The sequence below is a fragment of the Phodopus roborovskii genome, unplaced genomic scaffold, assembly GCF_943737965.1.
Source record: "Phodopus roborovskii unplaced genomic scaffold, PHOROB, whole genome shotgun sequence".
NCBI classification, from domain to species: Eukaryota; Metazoa; Chordata; class Mammalia; order Rodentia; family Cricetidae; genus Phodopus; species Phodopus roborovskii.
Window position 1 is genome coordinate 18,394,386 of NW_026125295.1, and position 15,310 is coordinate 18,409,695.

The window sequence follows — 15,310 nt, forward strand, 5'->3', positions numbered from 1 at the left end:
AAAAACAAAATTCACAGAATACTTGGCAGATGTCATGCGTGCTTACATTGCTTGCTAACTGTAAATGCTAATCAACTATTCCTTACCTAATGTGGAGTCATTATTTACATACTGAGAGAGCAGATCCTCATCAGTTTGCTGGAACTTCTCATTAGGAGTAAAATCTTTCTTAGAGAATATGCTGTTCTTTTCCAAGACAGTTGTCTGGTTTTCAGGCTGATCTGAAACTGGAATTGCAGCTGGCTGGTAGTTAGTGTGGACATATGGCTCTTCAGGGAGCATGAATCCCTTACTAAAACACTCCAGCAACCACTTTGCTCCCACTACATGAGGCCTACAGAAGAAGCACAGATAAGCTCCAGTGTAAGTGAGGGAGGAAAGATCATTACCCCTCTTGCACGCATTCCCACAGTTGCACAGACATGCAAATACAACCCAGATCATTCCAGTGCAAAGTGGTTTGAATTAAAGACTGACAGGACCTGTGGGATGATTTGTTCCAAAACTGCTTCAGGTCATCCTCATAATCTCCCACAATTACATGAGTTACATCTTCATTAAGTTGATTAAATCGAACTCCACCACCACTGTTAATAAGCCTTCTTAGCTTATCTAGCTTTCTGCCACTAAAACCACAAAGGTATATCTGCAAACAAAGAAAAGATTTGCTTTGGATTAACATATTCAACACAAACAAATTTAAAAGAAACCAATATCCACTATGTGTAAATAAGACACTTTACATACATCTTGAGTTATGTAAGGAATAAAATATATTCTGAAATTAATGCATGTACATTCATACTGGCAGCTATCAAACCCCTGGAATCTACTTGTCATTGCCCACTCCACACAGACATAGTACTGGACATCACCACTCACAGCTTTTACTTAAGGTGTGAGGGATCCAAATTCCAGCACCCCCACCCAACACACAGCAAGTACCTGACCCACTTAGCTATGTTCTCAGCCTGAAACGTATTTTTAAGCATCTGTTTATAGTCCCACAGCACTGCCATGTTTCAGTAGAAACCTGAAGGAGGGTTGAGGACTCAAATGAATTAGACCACTTCGACATCTTAATTTTGGTGCACATCTTGTTGAAAGATTTTCATTGTGTGTGTGTGTGTGTGTGTGTGTGTGTGTGTGTGTGTGTGTGTGTGTACATACACACAAGTGTCATACAACATTTGTGGAGGTTAGAGGACATTGTGAGGGACTCAGTTCTCTTTCACCTTGTGAGTCCCAGGACTGAACTCTGGCCATCAGGCTTGGTTGGTGGCAGAGGTATTTCTAACTTGCAGATACTTCTCAGTAAAAGGGTGACTTCTTGTAAATGTGAATAATTATAAAAATAAACTGTAATGCACTGTAAACTCAGAGCATCCAGGCTTGCATGCTTATTTTCAGCTGGTGTAATTAAGAACATGATTTGAGCAAATTCCTTAAGGCTCTGAGCCAACTCATTCCTATAAATTTATCTTTCCTGCAATTTTTTTTCTAGTTGATTTAAACAAAAACATCAAGTCAAAGAGCTGAGCATGATGCATTGAAGAAATATGCACATAGGGATTTTAATTATGAAGGTGAATGTTTAAGCCAATTTAACATAATTTTTTTACTTCCATCTTTTAAAAACTTCAGAAATGACATTTTATTTCCATATGTCCCAAACCATCATTACTAGAATGAACCCTAACAAAAATTAAGAACAAAATACTTCCTACATGAAAAGAAAAATTCAGAGTCACATCTAGAATTGTTACATTCTAAGATCTGAGAAAAAAAGATTACACAAAGTGCCCTTCTGTCCCATAGTAAGTTAATAAACCTCAGAAGGATAACTGGCCTTTAATTACAAACATGGTTTAACTTTGCCTGCTTTGAGAATGAATGCATGGCCTAATTACTCTATTAATAGTAGTGTATGAAGTATATGGCTCTAGGAGATATGCCTCCATCATGGATCTCATATGCATACACTAAAAAGAATCTTAACAACCCAAGAATAAGCCAGGCAGCGGTGGCAGACAACTTTAATCCCAGCACTTGGCAGGCAGATCTCTGTGAGTTCGAGGTCAGCCTGGTCTACAAGAGTTCTGGAACAGCCAGGGCTGTTACACAGAGAAACTCTGTCTTGAAAAACAAAACAATAAAAAAAAAAAAAAAAAAAAAAAAAAAAAGAGTAACTAAACAGAGAAATAATCTTATAAATCTAATCTTTTTATTGCTGAGGACCCAACTCAAGGCCTTGTACACAATTAAGAAGGCAGACTTTAAGGTGACAGTAATGTATGTCTAGCACTCTGGGAAAACATTTTATGATATATATTTTTTGTTGTTTTTTGTTTTGTTTTGTTTTCCCTAGTGCTAGGATTAAAGACGTGTGCCACCACTGCCTGGAACATTTTATTATATATTAAATTTACATTTATTTCTTCTGTGTGTGTGGGGGGGGAGGACTTATCAGGATAATTTGTGGAACTGGACTCATTCCCTTCCACCACATGGGGGACTCAGGACTCATGTTCTCCGGCTCAGCAACAAATGCTTCACCCACATGACCTTGAAAAAGGATCTGAATCATCTAAGTATTACCATCAAGATATTACCCACTCTAGTTATTTGTGGGGATTAAGTGATACTTTAAATAACAATGTAACATGAAATGACTAGTGGTATTAATGTATTGTAAATAACAAATGATAGCACATGAAATGTTTTAACGTAACTTGTAAGACTTCAGAGCAGAGTTGAGAAGTAAAATGCACTTTGAAGCATAACAAATGAAGCTATATCCCAGACACAAACTCAGCCACAGTATGAACAAGGTGAGTGCCAGCTTCCTGATTCAGTGCAGAGTTTGTTTGCATAGATAAGGAGCAAGTCCAACTAAGAGGTGTCTTCAGAGTCAGGCTGAGTGTTTGTGTGTCTGAACCTCATTGTAGCTCAAGCTGGCCCTAAACTCAAAGCATTTACTGAATTTGTAACATAATAAAGACATACCCGACAGCCATCTAGCAAATCTTCAGGTGCTTGAAACACACTGATGTCCAGATTTTCTAGGTCTTCAAGTGTACATTCAAGTTTGCCAGTAGTTGAACTGAACATTGTTTCATTTATACAGCTGCTATTTATGTTGGATATATGGCTGACATCTGCAAGCGTGCGACCTTCATATGTAAAAAGAAAGTATAAATTCATGAGGTAAACAAGTCATTACATGCTTCCTTACAAATTAAAGTGAAATGACTTAATGTTTCTTTAAAGTGGCTTATACGTCATAAAAATGCAGTTGCTGGTCTTAAGGTCCAAGAAGCTTACATTTGGGGAAAAAAAATTTGCCAATTTTGTGAAAAAAAAAAAAAAACACTTCTAAAATAGAGATTAGTAGTGACTGGATATGCTACCTTAGCTGACACATCAAAAAAGACCATCACAAATGGGGGTGTCCTTTCATCTTTGAGCTTCAAAGTGTTGTATCTAATATGGTGTGTATGGCTGTCACAGAGCTCCTGTGGAGGGTCAAGAATAAAGCTGTGCAGTTGGTTCTCTCCTTCCACCTTTACAGGAGTTCTAGGGATTGAAGGTGTCCAGTTTACACATCAAAACACTACCTGCTACACCATGAAATTTTTGTTTTGTTTTTTTGTTTTTTTTTTCATTTTTGAGACTGGGTCTATGATCTACACCCACGGTTCCCGATCTAGAACTCATGGTAATCCTCCTGCTTAAGCCTCCCAAGTCTTAAGAATACAGGGGTGCTACCACGCTAAACCAAAACAAACAAATAACACTGAATTTTTAAGTAATGACAATCCATAACCATTACCGTAAACCAATAAAGGAAATATAGGCTGGTCGTGGTGACATTTGCCTTTAATCCCAGCACCTAGGAGGCAGCGCCAGGCAGCTCTCTGAATTCCAGGTTTGCCTGGTCTATAGAGTACCAGGACAGCCAGGACTACACAGAGAAAACCTGTCTTGAAAAACTAAAAAAAAAAAAAAAAAAAAAAAAAAAACAAAACAAAACAAACAAGCACACACACACAAAAAAAAAACCCCATATAATATATGAATGAGCAAAATCATAAAAATAATCTCCTGGGCTACTGGCTTAGGGGGTAAATCACTTGCCTGATGAAAGCCTGATGACGAGTTTAGTCCCCAGAACACATATAAAGGTACAGAGTACCAACTTCACAGTTGTTTTTTATTTTTGTTTGTTTGTTTTGTTTCCTCCAAAACAGGGTTTGTCTGTGTAACAGCCCTGGCTGTCCTAAAGTCACAAAGACTTGTCCTAAAATCACAAAGCCTGTTTCTGCTTCCAATATGCTGAGATTATGGGCATGCACCATTACTACCTGGCCACAGATGTTCTTTAATGTCCACTTACTGTGGCAGGTATGCACACACACCTACATATCAAACACATAATAACAATAATACATAGAATCTTTAAAAAAAAAAAAAAAAAAAAAAAGCCTATTTCTTGTCAGGTGTGGTGCATGCCTTTAATCCCAGCACTGGCAGTCAGACACAGGTGGATCTCTGAGTTCAGCACCAGACTGATCTACAGAGCTAGTTCCAGGACAGCCAAAGCTACACAGAGAAACCCAGCCTCAAAAAATCCAGAGGAGGGAAATAAAAAAATAAAAATATCCCAACACTCAATAGGCAGAGGCAGGTGGATCTCTGAGATCTAGGCCAACCTGGTCTAAAGAGGGAGTTCCAGGACAGCCAGGACTACACAGAGAAACCATGTCTTGAAAAACCAACCAACAAACAAACAAAAACCTTTTCTTAAGGCTATTTACTAAGTTTTGTTTTTCAAGACAGGGTTTCTCTTTCTAACAATTCTGGCTGACCTGGAACTTGCTTTGTAGATCACAATAGCCTCAAACTCAGAGATCTGCTTACCTCTACCTCCTGAATGCTGGAATTCATGGCATACACCACCACTGCCCAGCTTCACTAGTGTTCTTAATTACCCTCTTATGTAAATTAGGATGTAGAAAAAAGCAATCCTTCATTCTAAAAGAATACAAGAGAATTTCTGGATAGTTTTCTACACAACCTGGCTGTTTTGTTATTTAGCTCTAACCAGAGGCACAGGAAAAAAAAAAAAAAAAAAAAAAAAAAAACAAATGAACAAAAACCAGGAAGTCCCTACAACAAAACATTTCAATGGTCTTGTTAGCAAACCTACTGCTTCACATTTTCCTTGGTGTTTAGGACTGAGACCCCAGGCTTACATTCAAAAGATAAAAGCTTTCTCACTAAGTTACATCCCAGTCCAGTACATCAGTTATCATGTGGACAAATTGGCTTGCTTTTTTATCTCAAAGAGACTTACTTTCAGCTGCTGCATTGCCCTGAGCAGTGGGAGTTGAAGTATCAGGCACCGTCTTTATTTCTGATCTGGCTTCGGCCTTGTAGATAGATTCATCCTGACAAAAGCCTTTCTCAATACTGTCATGAAACCACTGCAGGGTCACACAGTGCACATTCCATCTCTTGGCACATTCATATTTTTGTCCTGTTGTGTTCATTACAAGAAAAATACAGAAATATTTAGATTATACCTTAGTTCATAGTAAATTAATATTTAAAACTCGGCTGAAACAAAAGTAATGATTAAAGATTACCAGTCTTTTATCTTAAAAATGTATTCATTTACCGGGTGGTGGTAGCACATGACTTTAATCCCAGCACTCGAAGGTAGAGGCAGAAAGATTTGAGTCTGAGGCCAGTCTGGACTACAGAATAAGTTCTAGGACAGCCAGGGCTACACAGAGCAACCCTGTCTCAAAAACAGACAAGCAAACAAACAAACAAAAAAAAAACCCTATTATCTCTGTTTTTTAATCTGTCTGGGTGTTCTGTCTGCATGTGCATGCATGTCTATGTGTTATTTGCATGTCTGATGGTGCCCAAGGAGGTTAGAAAAGGGCACTGAATCTCCTAGAACTAGAATTACAGCCAGTTGGAAGCCACCACATGAATGCTGGCAATCAGAACAGGATCCTCTGAAAAAGCAGCCAGTGCTCTTAACTATTGATCAATCTTTTCAGCCAATTTCCTTCAGAGATAGGGCCTCACAAATGTAGGCTTGGCTGGCCTGAAATGCACTGGAGTACATCAGGTTGGGCTTGAACTCAGAGATTTGCCTGTTTTCTGCCTCCCAAGTGATGGGATTATTGAAGATGTATATCAGCACACGCTACATTACAAGAATACATAATTACAGATACTATAAATATATGCAATATAATAAATATTATCTTTGACTAGACTGTACAAGTACCAAAGTAAGGGACAAGGAGATTTGAAATTTTTTTTTCCAGTAAAGAACTTTAACAATATATTTTTAAGTAATATCACAGAAAAACTAAAGTCAATATGTAAAGCCAAAGGATATTTTGGCATTGTTTTTGTTTCTGCTTTCTTGTGTGTTCTGACTGTATTTTGGTCTTTGTTTTTTTGAGACATAGACCATGCAGCCCAGGCCAGTCTTAAACTTTTGATCTTCCTGCTTCCACCCCTATGACACCCAGCTCTACTTTGGTTTAAGTCTATATCCCAGCTACTTACCATAAGACAGGAAGATTACAAATCTAGGGCCACCCTGGTAAACTTGATGAGATTCTGTCTCTAGCAGAAATTAATGGGGATAAAGGACTAGGGACACAGCTCAATGGAAGAGCACTTGCTTAGCATTAAACAAAGCCCTAGGCTCAATCTCTATACCGCAAGACACAGTCAACAGATAATTCAGACTGATAAAAAAGCCACAGCTACCATCCTTAATTGGTACAGTCATAATTGGTCTCCTGAGTAACGAACAAGTACTCTTAACTGCTATTTCTTATCAATGTAGCTCAGGAGACATACAAATATGATATGGCAACTCTTCTCATTCATTTGTGCAGATTTTAGCAGCAGCAGTAAAACTATTCCCCAGAATAAAGTTCTTGAAATAGCAAAAACAATAGTAATTTTAAAGACTTCTCATCTGTAATTCTTTTTATACTTTGAGTCGCCTCATAATCTGCACAGCATATCTTGAAGTTAGAAATTCTAGTTCATAGACAAGTTGGGAAATGTGGCAGAGTGGCAGAGCACGTGCCTGACGTGCACAAGGCCCTGGGTTCCATCCTTATCACAGCCCCACCCCCACCCCAATCCTAATATACTAAATCAAACCTAAGTACTTAATCAAGTGTCATAACTCAGTCACAAGAAAGAACTACCACTTAGTTATACATATTAGCTTTCTTGTTATTCATTATTTGGTTAATTGTGGAGAGCTGTTTGTCAGTTAAGGTCGAACAGGCAGGAGAGGAAACATTACTGAGAGCTTTTAATATTTTACGTTTATTCCATGTCCTGAATAAACACAAGGATGGTTGCTGAATTTTTCTAAACTGTGACCCAAACTATCTTTTTGCATGACTTTAGGGGGCTAAAAAACAAGTAAACCAGAACAACGACATGTCAGAAGCACAAGGTGGTCTGAAGTGCTACAACAGGAATTCCACGCTCGACTGCTTCTAAAGCAGTTTTACCTTTTGGTTCTTGGACAATGAGGTGTGTACATTCATTCATCTTCAGCTGCCCCATGTACTGGCCTCCGTGCTTAGTTGTGAGTTGCTGAACTGTCTTTCTGTGTATACCATTTAAGCCAGTCACACAGATAATGCAACCAAGAAAAATAGGACATTTAAAGTCTTCCATGTTTATGTCAGTGTATCTGGTTATTTTTCTGGAGGAAAAAAAAATTGGTAAAAAGGAAAAATTAAACATAATAAGTATTCAGATAGTTTTAAACACCATTGCTTTCCTTGTTTGTTCATTTTTTTTTTTTTTTAGGCTTTATAAACACTTGAGAAAGGAAAATTGACATTGAAGATTACACTAACTGCTCATCTAGTTGAGTTCCAGTCTCTAATAAAAATTTGTATTTCAGCAATAGTCTGAAGACCATCTTAAAGAAAGCACTATTAACTCTTAAGTCCTTGGTAATAAATGGGGAGCACTTTGTAGGGTAGAATTATAAGACTGAATCTCTATAAAAACCTAGTATTTCATTTGATGCCTGCTATAAAATAGACTTAAATTCTCCCATTATTGGGGGGGGGGGCATTTGAGCATTTGAGACAGGATTTCTCTGTGTATTCTTGCTCTATAGACCAGGCTGGCCTCAAACTCATAGAGATCTGCCTACTTCTGCCTCCCAAATGCTGGGATTAAAGGCATGCACCTGATTAAGTAAAAGTAATTATTTATGGCAGAGCACCAACAATTATTAGTTATTCTGTTGTCACAATTTCATCAGGCTAGGAAACACATTGAGCATATGAATGGAGCTGAAACAAGTATGGAAAAATGCCACAAAATGCTGATATTATTCAGATACCTGGGCTTATAACTATAAACCAAATTTTAGGGGAAATATAATTATACCTCCAATTCCATGAAGGAAACTCCTGTCCTGTTCTGATCCCTACATACATCTAATGTCCAGGCCAGTGCATAAAATAGGTTCAGTTTACACTGAGTGATCACATCTCAGCTAATGGCTTACATATATGTATGTTCTATCTTATCTCTACTTCCCTCTACCCCACAGGAGGGAACAAGGCTGCCAAAGCAGCTCATTTAGCCTCCATCCTAACATCGTGCACAGTATTACATAGTGCAACACAAAAGCCAAACTGCAGAAAACAACTTCAATATCAAAGCATTTGTCCTCTAGATAGTGCTCAGTCTGCAGCTCATCTCCCCTGACAGTGACATCCTGTGACAGTAAGCACTTACAGATTCTGCTCTTCTACTGTCACTAGAGAAATGAACAATGACCCTATTTTTGTCTCTCAGTAATAAACCAAAAGATATTATCATAAAGCTTCCCCATGAACACCCAAGAGCATGCCAAGTTAACCAAATGTTATCATTTTCTATAATATACAAAGCACACAAATGTCTTACTTCTCTTGTGACTTCTCCCAAAGTGTTTTTATCCAATTAGGAAGCAAAATTGGTTTCTTCAGATTAGCAGCAACTAGGTATTTTTTGCTCCCAACTTCTCCTGCAATAAGGTGAGTGACTGATACATTCAGGTCTCTGTACACTCGTCCACCCATCATTTGTACATATTTATGAACTTCTTCCTATAGACCCAAAAGAAAATACATTAATGAGAAAGAAAACAATAGTTATTCTATTTTTTTTAATCCCATAATTTCAAAAAAATGTATGTATAAAATGTTTTGCCTGTGTATGTGTCTATGCACTATGTGCAAGCCTGGTGGCCTTGGAGGTCAGAAGGGGGAATCAGATCCCACGGAACTGAAGTTACAGATGGCTATGAGCTACCAAGTGGGTGCTGGGAACCAAACCCAGATCCTTTGGAAGAGCAGCCATTGAGTGCTCTTAACTGCTGAGCCATCTCTCCAGTCTCCCATAAGTGTCTTTTAAAAATCGTTGCTAGCCTGAATATACAAACGTTTTTACAACAACAACAACAACAACAAAAAAAATTACTTTTGGAAAGATGTGTATTAATTTTACATTTAAAATGTGTAGCTGGTGATGTAGCTCAGTAATAGAATGCTTGTCTACCATGCACAAAACTCTGGACTCAATTTACAGTCTTCCCCCTAAAACAAACCTGAAAGTAACTGTTTTCTTGACAGTCACAATACTGTTTAACAATACTTCAATCAAACAACATTTATAGAAATGTGGTCTTGTAAATTAATATTGCTAATAACATCACAGCCTCAAATTTAAGTATACTCAATGATAGTCACCTAGAGAAACATTTTCAGAATTATCACCATTAATAAGTGACTGTATTTATTCTTTTAAAGCCCATAATTTAAAGCTGGGCAGTGGTGGAGCACACCTTTAATCCCAGTACTCGGAAGTCAAAGGCAGGTGGAGCTCTGTGAGTTCAAGGCCAGCCTGGTCTACAAAGCTACACAGAGAAACCTGTCTTGAAAAACAAACAAACAAACAAAATCTCCATAATTTAAAATTATGTTGCTTCTGATTACATTTTTACATACTATAATCACATTTCTATGTTTTGTGTGGCCTTTTCTCTCAGTTTTCTGAAGTAGGCTAACTTCAACCTTGAAGAAGTCCTATTGCCTCAGGCTCACAAATCCTGGGATTACAGATGTGAGCCACTATGTCTAACTATCCTTTGTTCTTTTCTTTGTTTTGTTTTTTGAGACAGGGTCTCACTATATAGCTCTGGCTGACCTGAAACTCAGTAATAGTCAGGATTAAAGCCATGAGCCACTACACCCAGATCAGAATCCTTTCTTTAAAGATTTTCTGTGCTAGAAAACTGATTCAAAAACCAAGCATACTGAATGTAGAACAGTAAATTTTATTTTAAATCAAAACAAAACTCTTCACTTAAACAGCTTTTCTATAAAATATATTCTACAGCAACTGGTTATCTAATACCAAATGGTCAGTTATAAAAATATGCATGTAAGTAACTTTTAGGATTACATATGTATGCATGTATACACACAAACACACACACCCCAACAACAATGGAAAAGAAAGGTCATCAATATGACAGAAAGCAAGGAGTGGTATATGGGAGAATTTAGAGGAGAGGAAATAATGTAATTATCATTTCAAACATTTTTTAAATACCATTGGGAGCCGTGCACTGAAGTCTGAAAGCCGTAAAAAGCATGTATGTGGTCTTTAAGATACATTCCCACCAGGGAAAATCAGGTGCAGAGCCAGCACCGCACCTTTCAGTACTTACCCTTTTGTCTTTATCCAGGCTTGTACAAGATATGGTTATATCAGACATAATCATATTGTAAACTGGATGCTCAGCTCTTGGGACACACTGCTGGTGGTGCATACAAAATGTGACTACTTGAGGACCAACAATTCTGCAGCCAAGCTATAAAAGTTAGGGAAAAGATCACTAATATCACAAAATTAAATCTGGAACATTTGCCAGTTACTCACGGAAACTGAGAGGGACTACTGCAGAAAGCTACCAACTGTTAGAAGAAAAAAGACCATCACATAATTTCTCCAGCACACTGAGCATTACATTAACACACACTCAAAAGCAAAACCACAAGAGCCCTTCATTCATAACTGCTGTCACACTTTTCTTTTTTGGTGGGGTTTCGAGACAGGGTTTCTCTATGTAGCCTTGGCTGTTCTAGAACTCACTGTTGACCAGGTTGTTCTCAAGTTCATAGAGATCTAACTGCTACCTCCTGAGTGCTGAGATTAAAGCTATGTGACAGCATTGCCTAAATTTTCAGTCTAGAACTTAATCTTTTTTTTTTCTTAATTATATTTTAGGGCTGTAGAGATGGCTCAGCAGTTAAACACTGCTGCTTTTCAAGAGGACCTGGGTTTGATTCCTGGCACCCACACTGTGACTCACAACCACCTGTAACTCCAGTTCCAGAGGCTCCAATTCCCTTCTCTGACTTCCAAGGGCATCAAGAATGAAAGCGGTGCACCAACACGCATGCAGGTAAAAGCCTTATGCATAAAGTTAGATATTTCAAATATTAATTTTAATTATATGTAGTGTGTATATAGGTATATGTACATTTTGTGCAGGTACAATTGGAGGTGAAAGGCATTGGATTCCATTACAAGTAGTTGTGAGTCAACTGACATGGATACTTGGAATCAAATCTTCAAGTACCTTGAAGAGCTGTAAGTGCTCTTAGTCACTAGGCCATCTGTCCAGCCCCAAGAAATATGATCCTAATACTGTAACAACTAAGAAACATTCAAGTATGCTTTTCATACAAAGCACCAGCCAGTAAAGCAGTTTTCTAGAAGTCTAAGAACCCCAAGCCAGAAGAATCCCAATGTACTCATAGTACTCATGATCAGTAAAGAATTCATGAAGCAATGAGACCTGAGCAAGTGAGCAAACAAGGACGTGCATGCGCACACACACACACACACACACACACGCACACACACGCACGCACGCACGCACGCACGCACGCACACACACACACACACACACACACACACACACACACACACACACGAGAAAGCAAAACCTCTACCAAATAAGTGAGCATCTTAGAGACAGCAGACCTGTTTAAGGTGATCAAATACAGCACCACTGAAGTGGTCACAGATATAAAGTGATCTGTCATTTTCCTTTATCTTCAATGCTTCCTCCTCTGTAATAATCTGAAGATAATCTTCTGACTGTAATTCCTTTATTGACTGAAAGAGAAAACAAAGAATAATGAGTTCCCTACATTTAAGTCCTTCCCACGCTTATTCAGCCCTTTTCTTATTACAGTATTATTTCTTACCTAAACTACTGCAGACACCTTTGGATTGGTCTCCTCTCTTAAATTTATTCTTCACACAGAAGTTAGTAATCCTTTTTAAGAAACCAACCAGGGGCTGGGAAGATGGCTCAGTGGGTAAAACACTTGCTGTACAAGCATGGGTATCTGAATTTGGATCCCCAGCACCCATGTAAAAAGCCTGTGTGGAGGAATGTACTTGCAATCCCAACAGTGGGAAGCAGGGATGAGATTCCAGGGGATCCCTGGCCAGCCAGTCTAGCAAATCAGTAAGCTCTGCAACACTAATATCCACAAGAGCACACATGGGCAGGCACTTAACATATGCACACACATAAACAAAAAATTCAGATCACTATACTCTGTTCAAAACTAATGACTTTCCACCACACTCAGATTAAATTCTAAATGTTTTAATAGTTTGGGTCTTTACTTCTTTTTCTACATTAAGCTACAAAGTCAGAGGGAACTGTTCCAGCAACCCTGGCTTCTTGACGTTACATCCTCAGTGTTGTCTCTGGGTGGAGCAGACCGGAGATTCTTGGCTGGCAGGTTTCCTTCACTGGTCCCAGGAAGCTGCCCCAGCTCCTAAGAGTGTCTAATGTGCTCTATGTGAGCGAGCATTAACCCTCTTAGCAAGGATCCTGCCCTTAACTTGCTTGTTTACAAGGCCAACAGCATGGTGAGCAATGCTGTTGATGGATTCCTCTAAATTTGCCACAGTAACATGGGGCATGCACAAAACCCAGATCCAATCCAATCAACGGCAAAGGAACAATTCCATGTTTTCTTTCTTTTTATTTAAAAACAAACTCAAGTGTGTATGTCTACTACATGTGTGCAGGTGTCCTCCAGAGGCTAGACAGGAGCTTCGGATCCCTGGAGCTATAATTAAAAGTAATTGTGTGTTACTGACATGAGGGCTGGGACCTCAGCCTTATCTCCAGTCCCCAACTCCCTGTTTCTGAAAAACCTTGGAGGACATATACCAGGTGTTGATCCTCTCTCCTTTCTGTGTGTCATGTCGGCAAATTGACTGCTTAGAATCAGGCCCAAATTTTCATTTCTTATCACAGCCTTCAAAACCATAAAAGTTAGCCCTCACCTATCTCCAGACTCATCTGGTATGTCTACCTCCCTGACTAATTCCAGTCAGCTCCATACCCTATACCTGGAGCAGGCTAATGCCTTCACTTAGAGGCTCTGTTTGGCCCTGCTTTGGGGGATACTCTACATTTGGGTTTTCACCTGAAGTAATTCTTCACTTTAATCAGGTCTGCTTAAATGGCACTTCCTCAAAGTTTCCTTTTGTGATCGTGGTAGGTTTGTTTTGCAGCACTGGGGGCCAAAACCAGGGTTTTAAGCACACTATACAAATTCTATACCACTAAGCAACACTTCCGTGCTTTCTAAAATGCACTTCCTCTAGCCCTCGAATATGTTTTATGAAGGAAAGAACATTGCTATTTTACAAATGTGGGCATTTTTATTTCTTCCCTGTAAGAAGAAATGTTTTGAGCCTGTTAGACAGCTCAGCAGTCACCTGAGCTGCTTGCCATTCAGCCTGAGGGCCTGAGGTCAATCCTCAGGATCTTATGGTAGAAGGGGAACCAACTCCAAGTTGTCTTCTGACCTCCACACATGCACTGTGGTAGGCAGGTACAGAAGTGGAGACACACACACACATTCACACACACACACACACACACACACACACTCACACTCATGTCATAATAGATTTCAATCCCCTAAAAATACATAATGGTATAATTACACTAGCTAAAAAATTAAGTAACAAAAAAATAAATCTGTATTAAGCACATGCTGTAGCTAAACTCCATTTAAATTACTTCTACGATATAAAACCCAACAAATGAAAAACATTTAAAACATGAGAAATGAGCTCATAGCATCAAATAAGACATACCCAATTATTCTTACCTCAAGAGCTTTAAAAAAACATTCTGAATTGTCTGAAGACTTTAAAAACTTCACAAAAAACGGTTCTTGGTCATTTCTGGACATTGCTGAACTGTAAGAATAAGGCAGTCAATAAGAATAAAAATAAATTAGGTAGGAAACTAAATGTTCAAACCAAATCAATATTTTATTTTAGGTTTTTTGTTTGTTTGAGGCGTGGTTTCTGTGTGGCTCTGACGGTCCTGAAATTCACTGTAGACTGGATAGCCTCAAACTCAAGAGATCTGCCTGCCTCTGCCTCCCTAGTAATGGGACTAAAGGCATGCACCACCACCACCGTGCCAGCAAATCAACTATTACGAAGGCAAAAATGCCGAAGAAATAGACATCTGGCTTTGCCCATGAATTCATTCACTTGTTTGCAAAAGACCACAGAATGTGGGCAAAGTAGAAAATAGAGGGAGAGGCAACACGAATCCTCAAATCTGAGAACAAAATTAACGTCCCTGATTGAATACACCAAGGTCCTTGGTGTGGGCCCCTCAGTTAATAGACATCGACTTGCACCGGGCTTCAAGACAACCGAGGGCGGCTGCGGTGCTGGCACCCATGGCCCGCAAGATTTGCTCCTAAGTCAACGGACGTGAAACGCAAGCAGCCACTGTGGAAGGTCATGCACGCTCGCCCGAAAGGCCCACGCGACTGTCCCTGGCTCCCAGGGAAAGGGCGGGCCCGTGGAACGTCCAGGACGCGGCTTCCCGGGTGTCTGAGGGCCGCCCGCCGGTTACTAGGGCCGCGAAGGCCGCAAGAGACGCCGGGCGCCCAGCCGGCCGGGAGGAGCGGGCGCTCGCTCACCTCGGAGGAGCCTGAGGGCCCACGGGCACCACGTCGGGGGGCGCGCGGCCAGCAGGACGGCGGCTGGAGTCGGGCGCCAGCCCGGCGCGCAGCCCCCGCCCCCGGCGGCGCCCCCAGTCCCAAGCTAACGCAGCAGAACCCGGAAGCGCCGAGGCCGGGAACCGACTTTCGCGCCAACGAGGCGGACGCAA

General features: G+C 39.8%; 1 protein-coding gene across 2 annotated transcripts in view; it reads right to left on the reverse strand.

Annotated features, from left to right (window-relative positions):
- Nucleotides 1–15,310, reverse strand: part of Topbp1 (DNA topoisomerase II binding protein 1) — a 46,982-nt gene extending 31,672 nt beyond the window's left edge. For both annotated transcript variants that reach the window (XM_051206075.1, XM_051206067.1), the window contains exons 1-10: nucleotides 15,120–15,310; nucleotides 14,286–14,376; nucleotides 12,121–12,255; nucleotides 10,799–10,942; nucleotides 8,992–9,173; nucleotides 7,569–7,765; nucleotides 5,357–5,539; nucleotides 3,007–3,173; nucleotides 483–646; nucleotides 87–334 (exon numbers count right to left, since the gene is read on the reverse strand). In XM_051206075.1, coding sequence (XP_051062032.1) covers nucleotides 87–334; nucleotides 483–646; nucleotides 3,007–3,173; nucleotides 5,357–5,539; nucleotides 7,569–7,765; nucleotides 8,992–9,173; nucleotides 10,799–10,942; nucleotides 12,121–12,255; nucleotides 14,286–14,369 — 1,504 coding nt within the window. In that variant the 5' untranslated portion in view covers nucleotides 14,370–14,376; nucleotides 15,120–15,310. The remainder of the gene's footprint in view (nucleotides 1–86; nucleotides 335–482; nucleotides 647–3,006; nucleotides 3,174–5,356; nucleotides 5,540–7,568; nucleotides 7,766–8,991; nucleotides 9,174–10,798; nucleotides 10,943–12,120; nucleotides 12,256–14,285; nucleotides 14,377–15,119) is intronic.